At 47.4% G+C, this 23,121-nt stretch overlaps 1 protein-coding gene across 1 annotated transcript; it reads left to right on the forward strand.

Annotated features, from left to right (window-relative positions):
• The first annotated feature begins 229 nt into the window (after positions 1 to 229).
• SIAH2 (siah E3 ubiquitin protein ligase 2) lies at positions 230 to 20,614 on the forward strand. Its single transcript, XM_070374743.1, has 2 exons — positions 230 to 1,260; positions 19,037 to 20,614. Exons 1-2 carry the CDS (start codon positions 829 to 831, stop codon positions 19,592 to 19,594), a joined length of 990 nt encoding a protein of 329 aa, XP_070230844.1. The 5' UTR covers positions 230 to 828; the 3' UTR covers positions 19,595 to 20,614.
• Positions 20,615 to 23,121: the final 2,507 nt, after the last annotated feature.

Consider the following 23,121-nt stretch of genomic DNA (forward strand, 5'->3'; position numbering starts at 1 on the left):
CCGAGCCCCTTGCCCTGCTCCCGCCCAAAGCTCCGGGTCTAAGAGCCGCCCTGGACGCGGTCACGCCTCCCCCGCGCGCTGCTGACTCAACGCTGGGAAGAGAAACCTCTCGGTTTTTTCCGACCTGTCCCTGGGCACCCGCGTCCCGCCCCGCCCCGCCCACTATCCAAGCCCCCGCCCCGCCTAAAGTTATCCTTCGGCTTTCAGCCCGCGGAACGCGTTGGCGTGACTCCCCGGGGTGTGGCCAAAAAACTCAGGCGACGCCTTGCCGAAGGGCCGCCTCCTACGCGGCCCGGAAAAGGAGACCCCGCGCGGCGGCAGCGGCTAGCCGGGCATGCTCACTGGCGCGGGCAGGGCCCGCACCCCGGGCAGGAAGCGCCGGCGCTAGGCGGTCCCCAGCGCTGCCAGCTGGAGTCGGGCGGAGCCGGAGCTCCAGCTCCGGGTGGTTCTGCCAGTCCCCGCGCGCCCGGGCGGCCGCACACGTGTCCAAGCGTCACGTCCGCGCGCGCCCCCGGGGCTTGCGTCAGCGGCCGCTCCGGTAGCTGTTGGGCCGGGGTTCTGCGCACCGCTCGGCTTCGGGGCCGCGACGCCGCCGAGAGGAGGAGTTTGGCGGCGCGGAGGGGTGCTCCGAGCGCCGGGGACCGCAGAGATCGTCAGCGGGGTCCGGCCCCCCATCCTGCCCGGCGCCGATCGTCTCCGCTGCTCGGTCCCGGGCTGGGCGCGGTGGCGTTGCCCCGGAGCCCGCCGCCCGCGGGGCGCGCACCGCCTTGACCCCGGCGGCCCCGCGGCAGGCAGGCGCCCCCAGTTCCATGGTTGGTTCGGAGCGCAATGAGCCGCCCGTCCTCCACCGGCCCCAGCGCTAACAAACCCTGCAGCAAGCAGCCGCCGCCGCAGCCACAGCACGCTCCGTCCCCGGCTGCGCCCCCGGCCGCCGCCACCATCTCGGCTGCGGGCCCCGGCTCGTCCGCGGTGCCCGCCGCGGCGGCGGTGATCTCGGGCCCCGGCGGCGGCGGCGGCGGCGGCGGCGGCGGGGCTGGCCCGGTGTCTCCGCAGCACCACGAGCTGACCTCGCTCTTCGAGTGCCCGGTTTGCTTTGACTATGTCCTGCCCCCCATCTTGCAGTGCCAGGCCGGGCACCTGGTGTGTAACCAATGCCGTCAGAAGTTGAGCTGCTGCCCGACGTGCCGGGGCGCCCTGACGCCCAGCATCAGGAACCTGGCTATGGAGAAGGTGGCCTCGGCAGTTCTGTTTCCCTGCAAGGTAAGCCCAGGTGCCAGCCACGCACCTCCGCCTGGCGACCTACAGGGACTCCTGTGTCCCCAGCCCATTCGCGGGCGCTGAGAGGCAGTGGGCTTCTCTCTTATTAACGGGGGCGGGGGGGGGGGGGCAGTTTACACCGTGTTCGCCCTCCCCCATGCCACCTGTCCACTTTGGGAGCAGCTCTGGGCAGACTGCTGCCCGATCACTGACCCCAGCCTGATTGGCACGCGATCACGCTGTCCCCACCCGGAGCCTGCGTACTCTGCAGACGTGTACTCAGCCTGGGTAGAGCTGGGCCGCCGAAGGAAAACTTGGACCCAGAAGCTGACTATCTGTGGGGGACAGAGGAGAGGGGAAAGGAGCGAATTAAACGCACCCTTCGCCAGCGCTGGGCTTGGAAGGACTGGTAGTGGATTCCTCCTGTCCCCCGCGTCTGCCTTCTGCGCACCCCTGACACGTGGGAGCCCTCGGGAGTGCAGCTAAAAAAAAAAAAAAAAAAAAAAGGGCGCCTACAGCCTGTTTTCCTCCAACAACAAGAAAACCTTGTAAGCCACGCCTTTCTCTCTCCTAGGCTTCCAAAGACTGAGGAGTTCTTTTACTAAGTGGGGTGAAAACAAGAGTTGATGGGGAATTTAACTGGAAGGGCAAGCAGGAGCTGTTGTTACAGTTCTTTAAAGCCCACCACTTTGTTTTTTGTTTAGTTAAAAAATTATTAGTGCCCTTGCAAAAAAAAAAAAAAAGGCACATCACTGAGACAAGTGAAAGACCCAAACGTCTCTCCTCCTTTCCCACCGATGTTAGGTTTAGTATGCATCTGCACGGGGTTTTTTCTAACCATGTATAAATACACTCTCCGCAGCTGAATATGGAATGGTAGATGTTAATGTCAGGAAGGTTTATACATGCACACATAAGTTTTTCTCCAAAAATGGCTTCTGCAGCTTGCGGACTTAGGTTCGTTTCATGACACATATTTTTATATGTCTGCAGGCTATCTCTATCTCACTGTATTTTAAATGGCTGCATAATTTTCCTTTGTGCGGTCATACTGTAACATCAGTTTACATCTTTTGGGTAAAAATCTTCAGGAGCAGTTTCAGGAGCAGATAGAGACATATCTATATTACCGCATTATAACCTAGACTTTTACCATACAGTTCATTTTTTAAACTTAGAAATAATGTCATTAATATTTTTGGAGTTTTTTTGGTAAAGCGCCTCATGGGCCATTTAGGCTCTCTTGCATTGATTTCTCTTTGCTGCTGCTTACTTTTATAGGGAAAGGGCTTATTTTTAAATTAAAAATAATCCACCAGAGAACTGAAGCTTGGGACGCATGTCAGTAAAATGAGTGATTTAATTTGGTCTGTGTCCTGCCACAAATAGGGCTTAAAATAGCATATTCAAATAAGCATTTGAACTTGTGTTTGAGCTATGGGTTTTCAGTCAACCTTCAAATTATCATGCTTTGGACCACTCCTCATGCAGTGCTTACTAATGCACCCAGCTCAGAAGTAGTTTGTCATAAAATTTACACAAAAGAGTTTCAAAATTTTCTTAGGGTCATGAACAAGGTGGCAGCCTGGTGATCAAGGGAAGATTTGGTGATTGGTGACATAAGAGTGGATATTTGAGGTTTGAGATATTTTGTGGAAGCTGGGTGAGTAGGTGGGGGATGCCCCACAGGGTTTCTGGGGAGCCATCTTCTCAGCCCTTCACTTTCCCCTAGGCCTTTAGTGGCAAACAGAAGAAATGATTTCAGATAAATAACATTTTACAAATGAGCATTTGATATCAGTCAGCTATCCCTATCTGCCTGACAATGCAGGAGATGCGGGTTCGATCCCTGGGTGGGGAACATCCCCTGGAGAAGGGAATGGCTACCCACTCCAGTATTCTTGCCTGGGGAAATCCCATGGACAGAGGAGCCTGGCGGGCTACAGTCCATGGGGTCACAAGAGTCGGACACAACTTAGCGACTGAACAGGCTATCCCTAATTTATTTTTTAAAGCAGTATCATAAGAGCATTATGTTGCTTGCTCCTTAGAGAATGGGGGCAGTTATAGCATGCTATATGAAGTGTGAAGTTTCACTTTCAGAATCCAGAATTCTTGTTCCTACTGAAGTATATATTCTTTCCTAATGTGATATGTCTTGAAGAAGAGGTCTCTTGGGAATCAAGGGTATCCAGTGTTTCTGTATATGTCACTGATTTTTAAAAAGGTCCCATTCTATAAGACTGCGGCTGGACAAAGCCATTGCTTTGCGAGCTGAAATTAAACAAGGTCAGCCATCCCCCTACAGACCAGGAACCCAGCTTAGAAAGTGACCTTGGCGGGGGGAGGTCACGTTCTGTAAATACATATATGTGAGATTTATAAAGCTGGAATATGCACACCTCAACTTTGATTGATCAGTAATCCAGACTATTGACAGGGGAGCTCAACCAGTTAGTCTGGATAAATCAAACTTGGATGGATACAGAGACGCAGCAAGCAACTGAAATAATATTCGTTGGGAAGGCTGAGAGCAATAGGGAGTAGTAAGGCCTGTGGCAAACTCCAACACAGTGGTCTGCTTGGCCAGCCCTGTGCTTCACACTTGCTCCTGGAAGTCATAGGGACTGCCTTGTCCCCACTTGCTCTGAGTCTCTCATGGACTGGCTCATGGGAGAAAACCCGTGTTGGGTAAAATACCAGAAGCCAGCTCTCAAGAGTTGCTTGGTGCTGCCATTGTTTGCCTGAGAGACTGCCTCTGAGAGCCTGATGTTCTCATCTGTAATGAGGGGATTGGACTGTTCAACTTCTAAGGACCTGTAGCTTACTAGAACTCCATGAAAAGAAGGGAGGCTCTGTGGAATGCTTGTTTAGGCCCTCTGCATGCCAGCTCCTTTGTGTGGGTTATCTTTTATGAGTCTGCCTTTCTTATTCTCAGATGAGGAAACATGCGCCTATAGAGAGGTTAAGAGTTAAGTGACTTGAGATCACACGGTGGACCAGTCCATAAACCTTCATCCTGAAGGCACACATCCTTTGATTTGGAGTCTGAGGTTATATTCGGAGGCTCCAGATCACAACCTGAGGTTGACACCAGTAACAAAATCATCCAACTGGATGAGGTCACCAGATGGACACATCCCAGTGAGACAACATAGCTGCTGACTATAAAGTTTATTGGGAGGAATTTTGTAGGGCTTGGGGGGTGGGAAGATCAAAGGGTGAGGGGGAATAGCTTATGCATCCAGTATATGGGGATTTCAGTCCAGCTCTCAGAGAGGACAATGGCAACCCACTCCAGTACTGTTGCCTGGAAAACCCCATGGACAGAGGAACGTGATGGGCTGCAGTCCATGGGGTTGCGAAGAGTCGGACACGACTGATCGACTTCACTTTCACTTTTCACTTTCATGCATTGGAGAAGGAAATGACAACCCACTCCAGTGTTCTTGCCTGGAGAATCCCAGGGACAGGGGAGCCAGGTGGACTGCCATCTTTGGGGTCGCACAGAGTCGGAGATAACTGATGCGACTTAGCAGCAGCAGCAGCAGCAATCCAGCTCTGAATTGCTCATGCTTCTATTGGCCCCAAAGTGGAAAGAAAGTGAAGTCGCTCAGTTGTGTCCAACTCTTTGTGGCCCCGTGGACTGTAGGCCACCAGGCTTCTCTGTCCATGGGATTCTCCAGGCAAGAATACTGGAGTAGGTTGCCGTTTCCTTCTCCAGGGGATCTTCCCAACCCAGGGATCAAACCTGGGTCTCCCGCATTCCAGGCAGACGCTTTACCCTCTGAACCAGGGTATGAGTCACCAAAAAGGGACGGGGTCACATAATTAAAGGCTAGAGTCCTGCCAGCACCTGTGACAGAGGGCACCACATGCACTGTTAGCTCAGATCTCCTTTTAAAAAAGGATCTCTATCAGAGTATGGCTCTCTGCCACCTGGGGTATTTTTAGTCCATTCTATGACTTGTGCCATGCCTGAGAAGTTTTGACATCCTGTCCCCTTATCACAAACCCACCATCATCTCTGGAGAGTGTGGATGCAGGGGGAGAAGTGAAGGCTGACAAATTGGGGCCCCCCACTCCACAGTGTATTTTAATATCAGCCAACTATTTCTCTCCAAAACCATGAGAAATGCTAAAACACACTCCAGCCCTCTTTCACTATCAGACATTTTCTTTCCACTTTTTCTTCGGGGCTTCCTTGGTTGCTCAGACGGTAAAAGAATCTGTCTGAAATGCAGAAGACCCAGGTTCGATCCCTGGGTCAGAAAGATACCCTGAAGAAGGAAATGGCTACCAGCTCCAGGATTCTTGCCTGGAGAATTCCCCTGGCAGCTACAATCCATGGGGTCGCAAAGAGTTATTTCTCTCCAAAACCATAGGAAATACTAATACACACCCCAGCCCTCTTACACTATGAGACATTTTCTTTCCACTTTTTCTTTGGTTTCTGTAGAAGTTTCTAGCAGCATTATCTCCAAATACTTAGAAAGCCTCGTCAGATACTTCTTCTCTGTAGTTGGATTGTGCCAGTGTTTGTATTCTTTAAAAAAAAAACACAGGGACTTCTGCGATGGTCCAGTGGTTTAGACTTTGTCCTCCAGGGTAGGGGGTGTGGGTTCAATCCCTGGTTGGGCAGCTAAAATCCTACATGCCTTTGGCCAAAAAACAAACATTAAAAGAAAAGAAAAGACAATATTGTGACAAATTCAGTAAAGACTTTAAAATGGTCCACATTAAAAAAAAAAAATCTTAAAGTCAGATCAGATAATCCAGTTAGAAGTTAAAATGTGTGGACTGATCTAGTCCAGTGGGGAGAAACGCTAAACACCAGTAGGGACAGGTAATGCAAGGGAGAGGGGCATCTGCCATGTGACCTTAGGCTTCAAGCGACGGCAGGAGCAGTGGAGGTGGTTGGGAGTTGGACAACTTTTGCTCAACTCTGGCTGATTGGCCAGGATGGGAATGTGATTGCAGCCATGCCAGATCTTTGTTTTTTTTTTTTTCAAGAAAATTCAGAAATCTGCATTTTTAAAATGTTAAATATCTCGATTTTTTTTTTTTTAAACATTGTCCAAATTCAGATTTAAAGCTAGCACTTGCAGGCCAAACCAACCGTGTCTATAGACCAAACTCCAACTTCTGACCTGGTTCTCTTTCAGAAAACATCCACTGAGCCTGGAAGTTCTCATTTGACTCTGAGAACATATGAACTCTGGAATTCTGATAGGTCCCGACTGTTACAGCTTACTGCCTTTTCATCTTTGTTTTGCTGAGAGAAAATGCCAACATTCTGGCCTTTGGAAGACCTGAACTATTGTCCTATTGACTAGATGTTTGACACTTTGTTCAAGTCAGTCTATTTCTTTGCACCTGAATGTCTTAAGAGCTGGACAAGATGACTATACCAAGGATCTTCTTCTGCCTAAAATTCTGGAATCTAGTGAGCTGTTCAAGAGAAGAGGCACTAGTCAGGAGACAGAACTGGGTTCTCATCCTGGCTTTCTGTGATCTCAGTCCTGTCACTAGCTCCTTAGATCTGTTTGTTCATTAATTAAAAAGAACAGAGATAACCTTGAGCTGGTGGGTGCTCTCAGGTCAGATTAGCAATGCTGGCGAGGACTTCTTTGTCACCAAAACAGATGAAAGGTGGGTGGGATCAGAGCAGTTGCTAGGTGATGGGTGATCAGTCACCTAACAGTCTGAGGGGATAAGCCAATTTGCCAAAACCATTTCAGGGATCTCTTCTGAACCTCAAAAATTCCCCTAAGACAAAATCAATTACTTTGGAAGTTATCCCTTCCGTCCTCACTCCTGGCTGAAGTTGACTGGGTTGGCCCACAGAAGCTTGTGCTGGCAAGCACTGGGGTCCACATGTGTTTCTGGTGAGGCTCAAGATTTTCCAGAAGACAACAGACAGCTTTTGAGTATAAAATCAAGAACAGAAGCACTAGAATGCATGAAAAGAGTACTTGGAAGTTTAATGATGATTCTACACAGAGTTGGCCAAAGATTTTTCACAGGTCACCAAGTCCTGGAACTAGAGTAAATCATTGCTAAAGATTGATCTTGGGTACAGCCAGAGTGGACGAAAGCCAAAAGGCACAGCAGGTCTGACCTATAGAGTCCCCAGCTTAGGATGGATTAGAATTGCCCTTTTTGTTTTTTTCTTGGAAGCCCTATATAAAGTGCTGTATACACATGACCATAGGAAGACCTCAATGTAAAATATCTTTATTGTCCAACTTGTGCATCTGACAAAATTTGTGAACAGTGGCGTTTCTCATTCACACCCGTAAGGTCCTCATTCTTTGAAAAGGGCACACAGTAGGTATACATGTGCCAGAGTGAATGCCAGCATTCACCTGAGTATACTTTCTAAAGCTCATGAGAGATGCTGAAAATTCCCTAGCAGAATTGCATCAACTTTGCCCCACACATCCATTCTCCATTTGTTTCTTAAAAACTGCGAAATTGACATTCTCATTGCCAGTTGGGTAAAAGTTGTAATCATTTTTATACTGTATAGTGTCCGTGAGATAAAAGGTCACCCCCTTTCCTAGTTTTTAGCTGTCGAGATGAATGGAAGGTATTAAATGTGTGGGCCTGGTGGGCCCTAATTCAAAACTTTGAATTAATGGAGGTGGTGTCTTTGGGTCTTTCCTTCTCCCACTCCTCCCCTTCACCTCTTAACTCTGGTAGTTTTGAAGGCAGGCCCTACTTGAGCCTCCTGGTCCCAATCCTATCTGTCTTTACTGGTTGGTGACCTCTCCAAGCCTCAGTGGCTTTTTGCTAAAATGGGATGATGACTGTGGTAGTAATTCATGCAAAGTGCCCAGCACAAAGTAAAAACTAAATAAATGCGCAGTTAGAAACTAACAGAAAGCAAATGACTGGAGTCTGAGGTCAGGTCCAGTTGCTCAGTCATGTCTGACTCTTTGTGACCCCATGGACTATACAGTCCATGGAATTCTCCATGCCAGAATACTGGAGTGGGTAGCCTTTCCCTTCTCCAGGGGATCTTCCCAACTCAGGGATCGAACTCGGGTCTCCCGCATTGCAGGCAGATTCTTTACCAGCTGAGCCACAGGGAAGCCCAAGGATACTGAAGTAGATAGCCTATTCCTTCTCCAGGGGATCTTTCCGACCCAGGAATCAAACCAGGGTCTCCTGCATTGCAGGTGGATTCTTTACCAGTTGAGCTATCAAGGAAGCCCTAAAAAAGAAAAAAAGGAATCTTTTTTTCTCCCATCGAGCTTCTCTTCCGTATTCCTAGTCTTATAGGGTTTCCATAGAACTAGGTAAGTTGGCTCTGGCATTGATTTTTCAGTGATGAGAGTTTTTAAAAATTTCTTTAATGCTTTTAGAAGGGAAAACCTGCTTAGATTAGGGAACTTTTTATGCGTATTTTTTTTTAAGTTATGATCTTTTTTTAATGTAGAACACAGAAGATTTTAATTTGCTACTATTTTCTATAATCCTGCCCACCTAGAATAACCACTACACCAATTTTGCACATGTCCTTGCAAACTTAGCTCTACATCAAAACTTACAAACCAGCAACAACAACAAAAAACCAACAATGAAAAACAGGTAAAACAGGAAATTCACACACTATTTCATAACCTATTTTTTCATCTAATGCATTGTGACTGCTTTTCCACACTGATAAATATTCCCTAAGATCCTGTTTAATGACTAGATAGTATTATAATTCCATTAACTCTGGAATGTTATGGAACATGGTGTTGGTTATGAATGTATCAGAGTTATTTAATCAAGCCCCTGTTTGTGGTCATTTAAATCATTGTTTTCTTATTGTGCTTTAAAAAAAGGAAAAGTACTGCTATAACTGAATCCCTGTGCATAAGAAAATAATTATTTCCTAATGATAAACTGCAAGTTGAATGGTAAGAACAAAGAGCATGTGCAGAAATCAGCTTTTGCTCATAAAGCCAAACTGCTTTTTCACATAGAATCAAATGGGCACTGAGTGCCCATTTCTCTCCAGCATCACCAGCAATGGGTGTTATCCTTTTGCTTTAATGCTGCTGCTGCTGCTAAGTCACTTCATTCATGTCTGACTCTGTGCGACCCCATAGACGGCAGCCCACCAGGCTCCCCCATCCCTGGGATTCTCCAGGCAAGAACACTGGAGTGGGGTTGCCATTTCCTTCTCACTAGTGCCTACTTTTTCTCCCTCACGTAACATCAGGCCAGAGTTGGCTCCTCCTGATTACCCATTAACTTTTCATCAGACCCACCCATGCCTTGGAATACCCTGCAGCCCCAAGCCCTCTCTTCCTACAAAAAATCTGTTTAGCCAACCACTGCCTCCCCTACCACCCCGTCCTTCTGAAATTGAGTCTAATTGTGGAGACAGATGTGCCAACAGAGCCCTTCTGAGTAGTAGGAGCAGAGGAGTCTGGAGGCCTCCCTCAGTTGTGGTATCAGAGCTGTATTAAGGAGGATGAGCAGGGTGTCCACAAGAAAGGAAGGGATGGAATATCCCGATGGGGCTTGTGGGAGGCCAGTGCTTGTAGAAAACATTGTTTACCTGGTCCAAGCTGGGTACATTATCTCGTGTTATCCTCCTAATTACTTTGTAAAGGAAACAGAACATGGTTAACATCCCCCCTAAGAAATTTGCTCAAAATTTGTAAGTTTGAGGACTTCCCTGGTGGTCCACTGGTTAAAACACTGAGCTTCCACTTCAGGGGATGTGGGTTTGATCCATGGTCTGGGAATTAAGATTCCCACATGCTGAGCAGAAACCCCAGAAGGTGCCTTGTAATTATACACACAGTGTCTTTTCTGCTACCCCTCTGCCTGGCTGAGGTGATCTCCTTCCCATTCCAGGCTCACACAGTAGCTTCTGGAGGGATGGCAGTGGTACCCCTGAAGCTGCTAGGTGTAATAAGGATGCCTAGTTAAATTTTAACAGATAAATAACTGCCTGGAACGTTCTAGGCTGCTTGTAATAAATAACTGCCTGGAACATTCTAGGCTGCTTGTATTTTTATTTGCTAAATCTGGCAGCCCTACCACTTAAGCTTTCTTGTGAATTCAGTTGTATCCTTTGAGAAATAAAGCGTCCAGAGAGGTGGAGCAGCGTTTGAAGGGTGGGCAGGGCAGTGAATGTGATCTCGCAGATGGGAAGCTGGCAGGAAGAAGGGTGTTGAGAAAGGCTGGACAAGGTCCATAAAGCCTCTCACTCCAGCTCCTGCTTTTGTTTGCTTCAGCAGAGATTCTGAAGAGACCTCACGAAACTGGTTCTCCAAGTCCACGGAGGGTATTGCCTGCTAGCTCGATCTATGGTCAGATGAGAGGTATACTCGGTCAAAAGTCAACTTTTGTTTAACACTTCCAAGATTAAAAAGAAACCCCTGCTATCCCAAGGAGTCTTTGTATGCGCACACACATGCACACTTGGACACACACACCTCCCCAAAAGCAGGATGTTCTCAGATGACTGCGATAATAAGAGGTCGGATTCTCCCACCAAGTCACCTTCAGTAAGAAAGCCCTGCCACGTGGGGTTTGTTGACTTTTTCTTAGGCAAAAAGGAGAATTTTTAAGCCCAAGGTTTTCATGAGCATTGCCTTCTCCGGAAGGAAGTTTATAAAGTTCAGTGTCAGTCTTTGCTTAGCCTCACCACTGTTCGACAGTTCGGGGACTGAGTGACACTGTCTTCTCATACTATCATCTGTGAAACTAAGACTGCACTCTGATAATTCTGCCGAGGTGAGGAGTGTACTATGTAAGTGAAAATCCGCTGAGGTTCTTAGAGGAAAGATGCTAGACAAACAGATGCAGGGTGAGCATTATAATGAAGTCACAAAAAGAGATGTCATTTCTCCTGCTCCTCAAGTCTGAACTTCTCCACTGGTAGTAACAGTCAAGGACTGATTATTTGGCAGGTAGTTTTATAGACCCACTCAGAGGTGACAGGGTAGGCAGGCTCAACCAAGGTCACACAAGACACTGGTTACTTGAGTTCCAATCACAGCCACTCTACCAGTGGTTGCAAAGACACCGTAGGCAAAAGTGACATACAGCCATCAGAATGACAACAGCATCCTGTTTCCCCATCTAGGTAAGGTTTCAGAAAAGCTAGAAACACCCCCGTCGAAATAGTTTATATACATAAAGTATGTGAAATGCCTTGGTCAAAAATTACAGAAGTCATTCAACCCAGAATGAATGAAGTCTAAAATATGCATTTTTTTCTTACATGGTCTCAAGATCTATTGAATTATTTTTTAATTCTAAGTTCCACAGTAAGACTTAATTAAAGAAACATGGTGGAGAGAAATCATCTTTTGCAGATAAACCTAATATTTATTCATCTACCAACAAATAGTGGGTGAACAGGAAGCAGGCAATACATCAGTAAGTCAATAAGCAAAATTAACAGACCCATAAGTTAATTGGAAAATAATGTGGGATCATTCAGTGATATTTTGGGGGGAAGATAAAAAAAATTTTAGTCACAAAAGAGCTAGCTTTGATTGCTAGAAGTCCTGTTAGAAAGTGGTAAAATTGGACTTCCCTGGATGGAGGAGCCTGGTGGGCTGCAGTCCATGGGGTCGCTAATAGTCGGACACAACTGAGCAACTTCACTTCCACTTTTCACTGTCATGCACTGGAGAAGGAGATGGCAACCCACTCCAGTGTTCTTGCCTGGAGAATCCCAGGGACGGTGGAGCCTGGTGGGCTGCCATCTGTGGGTTCGCACAGAGTCAGACACGACTGAAGTGACTTGGCGGCAGCAGCAGCTGGTCCAGTGGTTGAGAATCCACCTGCCAACGCAGGGGACGCTGGCGGGTTCGATCCCTGGTCCGGGAAGATCCCACATGCCACGGAACGGCTAAGCTCATGTACCTCGGCTCCTGAGCCCACGAGCCACGACTACTGAAGCCTGTGTGCCCTGGAGCCCGTGAGCCACAAGAAGAGAAGGCACTGCAGTGAGAAGCCTGTGAACCACAACAAAGAGCAGCCGCCGCTCTCCACGAGAGTAAGCTCACACGCAGCAACAAAGACCCAGCGCAGCCGTAAATAAAAATTTTTAAATGTTAAAGAAAATGGTAACATTTAAGTGTAACTGCTGGTTAAGATATAAGTTTTACCACTATATGGGTCTAGACTAGGTTTAGCTGCAGCTCCCACTTGATCAAGTCTAAACAATGTTGAGAAACAGAGACTTCAACCAATAGCCTTTTATCGTCTGCTGATCATACCTGTTATACTGTCAGGATCCATCCTTCCCACTGAACTAACTCTGATTCCATTCATGGGGTCACTTCCCCAGTGCTAAAAGGGGTTTCCCTGTTTATGAAAGAGGTGCAGGTATGTTTCATACCTGGAGCTCCTCTTCCAGATGTGGTCTGGAAGCAAACAGGAGTTTCCCTTGGAGCACTGAGGGTGGTGGATCATGAACCTGGAAACCATCGTCCAGGGCCATCGATCTGTCAGGTGCCCACAAACCTCTGGAAGGATCCGAGGAGCAACAGAGAAGGCTCTCTTTTCTTTGAGGGGGGAGGGGGTCAAAAAAGTGTTGGTAATTATAACAATTGATGTCTTCACTGCCACATTTTGTTGGTTCACTAAAATGAGTCCCAAGAGCTTCTAACAAAAGATAAACTATTAGTTTAGTTGCGTTTACATGCAAGTGTGTAGTTAAAAGTATATTTTCTTTGAAAAAGGAAAAACTATCACAATAATCATTCAGATCTGCAAAAAGAATCTCTACCCCCAGAAGGATGAATATGCTTAGTCTCTGGGGCTTTTTGTTAATATTTGTTTTTATTTATTTGGCTGTGCTGGGTTTTAGTTGTGGCACACGGGATCTTAGTTCCCTGACCAGGGATCAAACCCAGGCCCCCTGCACTGGGAGGTGCAAAGTCTTAGCCACTGGACCACTAGGAAAGTCCCTCTGGATTGTTTCATGTGATTTCAGATTTACATGGCACTTGCAATGTTAGTACAGATCCCCTATGGCCTTTATCCACATTCACCAGTTACCTCCTTTTTGCCCACTGGCTTTACTGTTTGTGCTCTCTCCATTCATATATATATATATATATTACATGGAAACTGCAGACACCCTGTCCTTTTATCCCTAAGTACTTCCCTGTGTTTCTCCTCTAAAATCAAGGACATTTTCTTATGTAATTATGGTACAGTTATCAAAATCAGGAAATGTGATACAGTGTAGATATTCTTATGTAATCCAGAGTCCATATTCAAATTTCAGCGGTTGCCCCAGTAATGCCCTTTGTAGCAGTTTTGGTTTCCCAGTCCAGGGTCAGACGTTTGGTCATCCGTGTGCATTCTGTGATGCTTACAGCTTATTTAGATGGAAAGGAAGTGCAGTTTGCTTTGGCTTACCCCAAGACAAGGTCATTTCCTGGCTCTAATTCAGACGTTTATAAGCATCAGCAACAAGTATCTACTATGTTTTGCTTTTCTTGAGATGTTGTCATTTGAGGTACTGGCAGATAGTCTGCTAATACACTTCACCGTTTCCTAGGAGGTAAGCAGGTGGAGGCAAGGCGGTTACCTCACAGTCCCCAGAGGGACCTGGTTGGTTCCCAGTGCCTCCAGTGTCGTAGACTGTTGATTGTTGAGAGTTCAGCAAATCGTCCTTAAATTGCCTGGACTCAGATTTAATTAAATAGGTGAAAAAACTTGTTCTAAACCAGTCATGGAATCCACGACCTTCACGAGCACCCAGGCTAAGAATTCCGTTTATATACTTATTCCTTAAACAAATATAATATGCCTGTGTTTCTTGAATAAATACCAGGTGTCTAGTGTTTGACTATGTTTCTGACGTACCTTGTCATGTGTATTTGTGTGTCAAGGGGTCTCTGTGCCAAAAAGGAGAAACCCTTGTCTAAATTCCAGCTTAAATAAAACCACCTTCAAACCCCATGTCCAGGGAAAGAATTGGCACTATTTACTGCTTTCTGCAGAGACATCAGAATGAGGCACCAGGGTCCTCTGTCGCCTTTTCAGAGCAGCAGAATGTGTTTGCACAAGACTTTTGAGCCGTTGCAACGTGAAAAATTTCTAAAGGAAAAGTCAGAAGTGTTATTTCAACATTGCTTTGCTGGGCCATCTCTCCCCCTGCCGTGCATTCTTCTTTAGCTTTGGGCTTGTGTGTGTGGTCATGCAGCCCCTGGCCCCCAGCTTAAAGAGGGGTTTACTTAAAGCAAATCCCACCTCGAGCCCCACCCCCCAGGGGAGATGAGCAGATATTTCCTGAGGGGGAAATCTCATTTATAACCGCAGATGTGTCCCAGGCTGCAGGCAGCCGTCTGCAAAGCAGCCCAGGTGCTTTATCTCAGAGACAAGTGTGTGCCTTGAAGAACCGGTCGTCTCAAGAAAAACGGGCATCCTTTGAACCCTCCCGCCGGGTGGGCAGGCCCTGGCCAGAGCGAGAGGAGGGAAACCTCAGGACTTTCTTGCCAGATGCCAGAGAAGGCGGGGAGGGTCTAATTACTGGTTACTTGTTTGTGATCTGCTGCTGCCTCAGTCCTTGGGGATAGCCGCGTTTGGGGCTGTTTTTCTCCTTGCAAACCAGGGAGAAGTTATATTTGAACCAGTTTCCAGAAACAGCATATCTGTGGACCCTGGGTTTTGTGTATGTTGGGTGGTAGGCTGGGAGGGCTTGGGTGGGGAGATCAAGGCCAATTTCTTTTTCCGCAAAAGATTGGTTCTTTGACTCCTAAGCTGCTGTGTTCAGAGAAAGAGCCACAGAGGATCCAGAAACTCAAGGCTCTGACCCTGGTGTGGCCATGGATGACCACATGGCTGGGATGAGTCATTCTGTAAAACGGGTGGAACCAGTGCCCCAGCCTCCATCCATGCTGCTCAAGCCATTGAGGTCTAGCTGTGTGTTGTGGCTGGATTATTTCCTGAAGTGCCTCAGGTGGCACCCGCTGGGCAGGGCAGTGACCAGCCGGACCAGCTTCCTGCTGTGGCCCCTCCTCACGCCTGGGAGTGTGCCTGCCCAGCCGGGTTGTGTCACTCACTGAAATCAGGGGCTCTCAACTCGGGTGATTTTGCCACCCAGGAGACATGTGGCCATGCCTGGTGACATTTCTGGTGGTCACCACGTTGGGCGAGGGGGACTCTCCTGGCATCTTCAAGGCCAGGGATGCCACTAAACACCCTCCAGCGCACAGCACAGCCCCCAAACCAAGACGCATTTGCTCTTCGTCAGTAGTGCTGCTGCAGAGAAACCCTGGAAATGAACTAAACTGTCAACGTCCTGGACGGAACCTGGACCCGCCTGCTCATTAGGTTTTGTCCCCAATACATGCTCCGCTCACCCCGCGCTAGAACCAGATGGAACTATTCCTTCCACAATCTGCCTCCTCCCCCGTGAGGCTTCCCATACCCCCCTTCGTCAACGTGTCTCCACTTTGAAATCACCTGTCACCCCTGCCCCCCCTTCTTCCTTTGCATAGGTACCTGTATTTCTGATGTGTTCGAGCTGTTTATTGTTGCATGGTATAGCCCCTCTGACAGCAGACGCCACAGGGGCGGGATCTGCGCCACAGAGGGTGGCAGCCCTTAGAAACCCTTTGGCGCTTATCAAGAAGACACAAGCCCAGGGACCCATGCAATTTGGGTTTGCTCCTCAGAGGCCCCTAAACCGTTCTACAGGCTGCCTCAGGAGATTTGCAGACCCCAAAGGCAGCCCTCTGATCCCTGCAGGAGCACTGCTAATGTAATGACAAGAGCATCATTCCAGAACAATGGCGAGACTGTCACAAGTATCAGATGTGGCGCGAGAGTGCATGTGTTTGTGTGCGTGTGAGTGCACACATGTTTAAAGTCCAGATCTTTTCTTTTTAGAGACCACCATCTTTAATTTGGTCGTCCTAACAGTGGCGCCAGTGGTCATGAAGACACGCCCTCACCCATGATGGAAAAGAGAAGGAATAGATTGGCATTAAAGTTCAGCTTGTTCAGAAAAAGCAGAATAAGCACGTAACACTTTAAATTTTTATTTACTTAAGTTAATAGAGGCAGCAGTAAGATTTTTTCTCACAAGGTCACTGTCCACACAGATGCTAAGTAATGCCTGGTCTATTTGTGTGTTTTGGGGAGGTCCCCTGTTCTCTATATTTGGGTGGAAGGAAAAGTATGTGACTTGTAAGGCAAACCAATAATTCAGAATATAAATATTCCTACCTGAGTTACACAAGAAAAAGTTCTCAAATGATTGCTTGGTGATAAATATTTGTTATACATTTGGTGAACCTGGTGAACCTGGAGTAGTTTGGGGCTTTGGGCTGGGGAAGGAGGCAGGTGGTACTTTTTCTGTACATTCTAAGCCAGAGTTCTTCTCGTTCCTGGAATTATTCCTGGGCGACTGTGGTAAACAGCCCCTTCTGAAAGGTCTTCAGATCCAAATATTGAGGGTTTGTTTCAGCCAGGAAATTGGCCAGGTTCTGGGTTAATTTTTGCTATTTTTATTGTGTTGGATGTGTGTTTTTAAATGCTTGGCAGAAGTGTCTCACCCATCACTCACAGAAGAGTTTCAGAAGGCTCTGTATTCTGAGCCTCACCCTGGATTTAAGACAAAGTTAATAGAGATTTGGTTTATTTAGGGCCTTACACTGCTAGGAACACAAACTATAAATATATCTGGATAAGTAAATTTGTTCCTTCTTCTTGATTAAGTTTTATACCCATGCTTTTAAAATTAGTCCATGGTTTTCAAAGATGAATAAGCAGTTCCTACAGGCAAAGTATTAATAAATAACAGTGAACTATTTCTGCCAATTTCTACTGAAGACCATTATAATTCACTTTAGGTATGGAGGAGGAAGGAGCTGCATGTCTCTCTCTAAGCCACCTTCTTCTTCCTTATTAGGGGAGACTCATCTCCCTAAGGGTGGTGGCGGCCTTCTCTCCTCCGTATCTGCTTCTCAGTGACTGCAGTTTAGTGTCTTGTAAGGAGAAGACGTTCAGGGCCTGCTTACTGCTAGTGATTTAATTCAGCTGCAAAGATCAGAATTTGACCTATTTTTAAAATTTATAAGGGTTTATTCCTTAAGGACGGGTAGGGAGAAGCAGAAACAGCTGTGGGGTTCAGTTTTGTGTTTTCAGCCTTGGACACGGCATCTTAGAAAAATGAAGCAGAGGAAGTCCCTGGTGGTCCAGTGGTTAGGACTCGGGGCTTTCACCACTGTGGCCCTGGGTTCAATCCCAGGTGAGGGGACGAAGATCCTGCAAGTCACCAGTGGGACCAAAAAGAAAATTGATGTGGCCCTGCCATCATTTGATGTCTTCGTGTCTCAACACGGGGTGGGGGAATCCAAGTGCAGGAACCCAAATGGCGTACCTGCCACTCTGGGCTCGGGGAGGAAGCTGACTTCTGGTTTCACCTGAAGAGGTCATTCAGGTTTCCTTATTCTTGACAAAACTACAGCATAGTCCTCTGAGCAAGTGTCTACTGGTGGACTCACTCTCCATCTGGTGTCCAGGAGTTAGCAGGGTCATTCTCATGAAGTTTGGGTACAGAAGTCTTAATTCCTGTGGTGTGGTCTTTTCTCGCGATAGGTGTGATTTATCCATCAGGAATGTGCAGGGAGAAAAAGGTTTTGTTCCCTCCCTATTAAGGCAGCGTTTGAAAGACAGACTGTGTCAGGAAACCCGCCTAGGACAAGTACCCACTCTAGCACCCACTCTAGTTCCCCTTCCTCCTGGGCCTGACCACCTGGTCACAAGGAGGTGAGCACAGGGGCCTGAGGAAGGGGTCTGAGGCAAGTCCAGCGGACTTTGAGAGGAGACTGAGGCCCTTCTCACTCTAAGCTCCACTGGCTGGAACCAAACTGAAAAGCAGTCTCCTGAGTTTCTGAATGTGCTTTCTTTTCCTAAAAAATGTATGTCCAAAGCCCACCCTTGGGGCGAGGGGTAAAAGGTGAAGGTGAGGTCACGGTTCTAGCAATGTGAGGGGTCTCCAGCCCTCTTCTGCACTGGGCTGGTCACTCCACCAGCAAGAGCAGGGGCCACAGGGCAGCTTTCCCACAGCCCACCTGCCGGTCACAGTTGGAGCCAGGAAGCAGTGGACGGGGCCAATGGGGGAATTACACCATCTGCAAAACTGTCAGTGAAAACTAGTCCAAAGACGACATTCATCCTTGTCCTACCCCTTAGCAATTCTGTAGTGCTAGTGGTAAAGAACCCGCCTGCCAATGCAGGAGATGCGGATTCCATCCCTTGGTTCCATTCCTTGGTTGGGAAGATCCCCTGAAGGCGGGCATGGCAACCCACTCCAGTATTCTTGCCTGGAAAATCCCATGGACAGAGGAGCCTGGAGGGCTACAGTCCATAAGGTCACAAAGAATCGAGCATGATTCAAGTGACTTAGCACTCAATGCACACAAGCAATTCTAAATTCTTTTTAAAAATCTTTAAATTCACAGAAAATAAGGGGAAAGCCAGGTTTTCTAGGGCTGGCTCCACAACTTTGTTTGAAAAATTTGTAAGAGTACTTCAGTTCTCATGTTTTCAACAATGTTGGAACAGGGGCGGGAATGCAGCTCATTCCTGGCCAGGATGGGCCCCTGATCTTATGCATGGCAGTGCAGAGGATGAATAGGCACTGAGATGTTTCAGTCTGCAATATTTAACTCACCTGGAACGAAAGTAGTTGAAACAAAAATGCAGTTTGAGTCTGGAAAACCTGAGGTTTGCAGCCTCAGAGGTGGAGGAAGCCCCCAGTGTCTCACTGTGCTGCTTTCTGTCCCTGCAGTATGCGACCACGGGCTGTTCCCTGACCCTGCACCACACCGAGAAGCCGGAGCATGAAGACATCTGTGAATACCGTCCCTACTCTTGCCCTTGTCCCGGTGCTTCCTGCAAGTGGCAGGGGTCCCTGGAAGCCGTGATGTCCCATCTCATGCACGCCCACAAGAGCATCACCACCCTTCAGGGAGAGGACATCGTCTTCCTGGCCACAGACATTAACCTGCCAGGAGCTGTGGACTGGGTGATGATGCAGTCATGTTTCGGCCATCACTTCATGCTGGTGCTGGAGAAACAAGAGAAGTATGAGGGCCACCAGCAGTTCTTCGCCATCGTCCTGCTCATCGGCACTCGCAAGCAGGCGGAGAACTTCGCCTACAGACTGGAACTGAATGGAAACCGGAGGAGACTGACCTGGGAGGCCACGCCCCGGTCCATCCACGATGGTGTGTCCGCAGCCATCATGAACAGCGACTGCCTGGTGTTCGACACAGCCATAGCGCATCTTTTTGCAGATAATGGGAACCTTGGCATCAATGTGACTATTTCTACATGTTGTCCGTGACGCACCGACATGATTTGGGCGTGGCGCTTTCTGGTTAATAAAGGTTTTTATAGGTGTTTTATTCACAGTGTCTTCACAAGTCAGGACCCACAGTTTCCCCGTGTCCTGTCTGAACGGCAGCTTCCCATCTGGCACTGGCCCAACGAAGTTCATTAAACCGGGACAGAGGAGGTTGGCCAGTTAGTCGTTTGGAGGCCATCCTATGATCGGAAATCAACTTGATTATTAAATTTTACTTCCTTCCTGAACAGCACCTGACAGGTTGCTCGGGCTCCTCTAAGACCAGGATGTTTGTTAGGAATTGGAGGCTCCTTCCTGCCTCCCTATATTGGTCCCTCCAAGTTGACGAAAGCACAGTGACTGTCAGCAGAGTCCTTAACTTTGCTTTTACCTTGTGTTTAAGGAGGTAGGAATTGTTTTACTACATTTTAAACAGTGTTTCTCAAACCGGATGGCTAACCAGTGTGCACAGAATCAATGGCGTGCTTACCTGAAACATGCAATTTCGGGAGCCTGCGAATTTAACAATCTCATCAGGGGATGCTTTCCAACAGTAAAGTTTGAGAACTACTGGGTAAATTGTGGGAAAGGGTCCAGATTTTAAAGGTGCTTTCCGATTACCCTCTACTGATTTGTCTGTCTTTCTACTATTTCATCCACACACACCCCTACTCCCAGATTAAAACAAGAACCACAGATCCCCACAAACACAGTCTTGAGATCTAGTCACTCTCTTGTGTTTGGGAGGGACTGCCTAGGATAGCAGAAAGGGTAGCCATTGATAGCTCTCACGTAGTTAGTTTTTGCTCATCACTAGTACAAATGACCTGTTTACACCTGGCTTCCCTCAGAGGCCCTCCTTAACTTAGATGGTGGGAAAGACTAGATCAGTAGGGTTGGAAAAGCTTTATAACCAGTGTCATATGCTTGCTATTTAAAGGTATGTGTTGGGTTTGGTTTGTTGGGTTTTTTTTTTCCACATTCACTTTAGTTTTTTAATAAATATTTTTCAAAAATGAATATTCTGCTTCATCTTGAGTGGAATGATGCATACTTATTGGGTATCTACTGTGTGCAGGTGCCATGAAGCTTCACCCCTTTACCCCTAGCACCCCCTTGGAGCTCTCACTGTTTCTCTGTGAAGAAACAGGCATTTGTCCAAGACCACAGCACAGATCGCTGGCACCACTGGGGTCTGAACTCACTTCTCTCAACCACAAAGTGTCATGGGTGTGGCAGGTCTCCTCCTTGGAGTGGTTCTTTCTGTCTGACAGTGCCAGGGCTTGTGGACAGAGAATACTTTTCCTGGTTTACAGAATCAGAAGGAAGAGGTTTGGCTGTGATGTCCGGAGCACTGGGTTTGAGCCAAGGTGACCCACTACCTTGATCCCAACCCTGAACTCTCAAAGCAGTTCACAGTTTTAGCCCCGAATACCGGGTGAGGATGGACTGCTTCCCTTAGTGGCCCGAAGGTATCAGAGAAGTGCCAGGCGGGAGTGATGGCTTTAGACTTACTTCATATTTCAGGTGAGTTGCAGGGCTAAGTTTTTAGCCAGGAAATAGTTTAGCAGTTAAGAAATTTGCTAAAGTAACTTACCTTCAAGACTGTTCTTCACATAAAGGTGAAAAGTAGGATGCGTACACGTGTGCATGCTCAGTCGGCTCAGTAGCGTTCGACTCTGTGGGACGCTGTGGACCGTAGCCCGCCAGGCTCCTCTGTCCGTGGGATTCTCCAGGCAAGAATACTGGAGTGGGTTGCCATCCCCCTCCTCCAAGGGATCTTCCTGACCCAGGGATTAAACTTGCAGCTCTAATTTCTCTTGAATTGGCAGGCAGGCTCTCTAGCACCATGTGGGAAGCCCTCCCCCGCCCAAAAAAAAAAAGCAGCACCATGAATCAAAGGACAGGCTTATAATAGGTCGAGTAAATGAATGAAAACCACAGTTCTCGTCATGGAGAAAGTCATATTTCAAGCCGGTACACAGAGGGATGCCTGGAGGTGAGACTAAGACTCAGGAGCAGGCAGACTTTGACCCTCAAGGTGGAGCTGGTCCACGAATGGCTGCCCAGTACAAACGTGACACTCAGGCAATATATTTTGTACAGAAACTAGCCAAGCTCACTGACATCCTATGGTGCCCATAGTTCACCCTTGTTATATGTGATAGAGGAAATCAGGACCAGAGCGTAAACTATAAACAAAAGACAGTAAAGGAGCAGACAGTGGAATCAAGTCACCGCAAAAGCATAAAATGTTAGATGATCGGCATCAGAAGGTCAAGGGATGGGCGGGCAGTCACACAGGGCATGAGTGGCAGCACAGAATCCAGACTTCCTGACTCCCCGTTCAGACACTTTCTAGAATGTAAATGAAAATAAAGTCGTAGGCAACAAAACTGAGCTTTTACTTTCCATAGTTTTCTAAGTCTCTTTAGTCTCTGTCCCTGGATATCTGTGAACTTAACTTTTATTCTCCAACTTTTTTTTAAACTTAACCATTTTCTGCCAGAAAAACAAACAAAACCCCCCAGGTTATTCCCTGTTTTAAGAGGAAGTGAAAAATAGTGAAACGCTATGTAAATTAAAGTCTGTCCTTTTAGTTCTGATTGTAAAATGCAATTTAAAATGCGTGATAGGATTTCCCTGGTGGCACAGATCCCCAGTCTGGGAAGATTCCACATGCTGCGGAGCAACTAAGCCCATGTGCCACAACTACTGAGTCCTCGTGACTCAACTGCTAAAGTCTACATGCTCTAAGGACCTCGAGCCACAACTAATAAAGCCATGGATACAACTGCTAAAGCCCCTGCGTCTAGAGCCTCTGCTCTGCAACGAGAGAAGCCACCACAAGGAGAAGCCCGAGCACACAACTAGAGAGAAGCCCCTGCTTGCCACAGCTAGAGAAAGCCCGAACACAGTAAGACAGAGAAAGAAAAAAAAAAGATTCTAATGTACCTTGAAGAAAATGTTAATACTCATTAATTCTGGGATGCAGGAACCCGGTATGTGTTATATTAGTATTAACATTATTCTCTGTTTTTTAAAAAAATTGTTTTTAAACTAACCAATTGAGATCACACGTTCCCAACTTTTCCAAGAGGAGGAACTAGCCTTGGTTTCCGTGGATTCTTAAGATTTAGAGGATTGAGAGGATGGTGTCCTCACAGCAAACCGTCCAGTGCAAATCATGGGAAAATTGAGAAGAGACCAATGAACCATCATTACATCATGGAGCACACCCAAGTAGAAGCTGAAACTCCACCCTCAAACAGCAGGGCTTCCGACGTGGCGCTGGTGGTAAAGAACCTGCCTGCCAATGTAGGAGACATAGAAACGTAGGTTGGATCCCTGGGTCTGGAAGAGGGCACTGCAACCCACTCCAGTATTCTTGCCTGGAGAATCCCATGGGCAGAGGAGCCTGGTAGGCTACAGTCCATGGGGTCACAGAGAGTCAGACATGACTGAGTGACTTAGCACACACGCACTTGTCTCAGCATGCACTTTGTCTCATCCCAAAGAAGGGTAAT

This window comes from Bos mutus, chromosome 1 (assembly GCF_027580195.1).
Source record: "Bos mutus isolate GX-2022 chromosome 1, NWIPB_WYAK_1.1, whole genome shotgun sequence".
NCBI classification, from domain to species: Eukaryota; Metazoa; Chordata; class Mammalia; order Artiodactyla; family Bovidae; genus Bos; species Bos mutus.

What these genes read in the sequence shown, in the direction of transcription:
- SIAH2 (XM_070374743.1), top strand. Translation starts at nt 829, where the DNA reads ATGAGCCGCCCGTCCTCCACCGGCCCCAGCGCTAACAAACCCTGCAGC. An exon ending in CAGTTCTGTTTCCCTGCAAG is followed by an intron (nt 1,261 to 19,036) that starts GTAAGCCCAGGT and finishes CTGTCCCTGCAG; the next exon opens with TATGCGACCACGGGCTGTTC.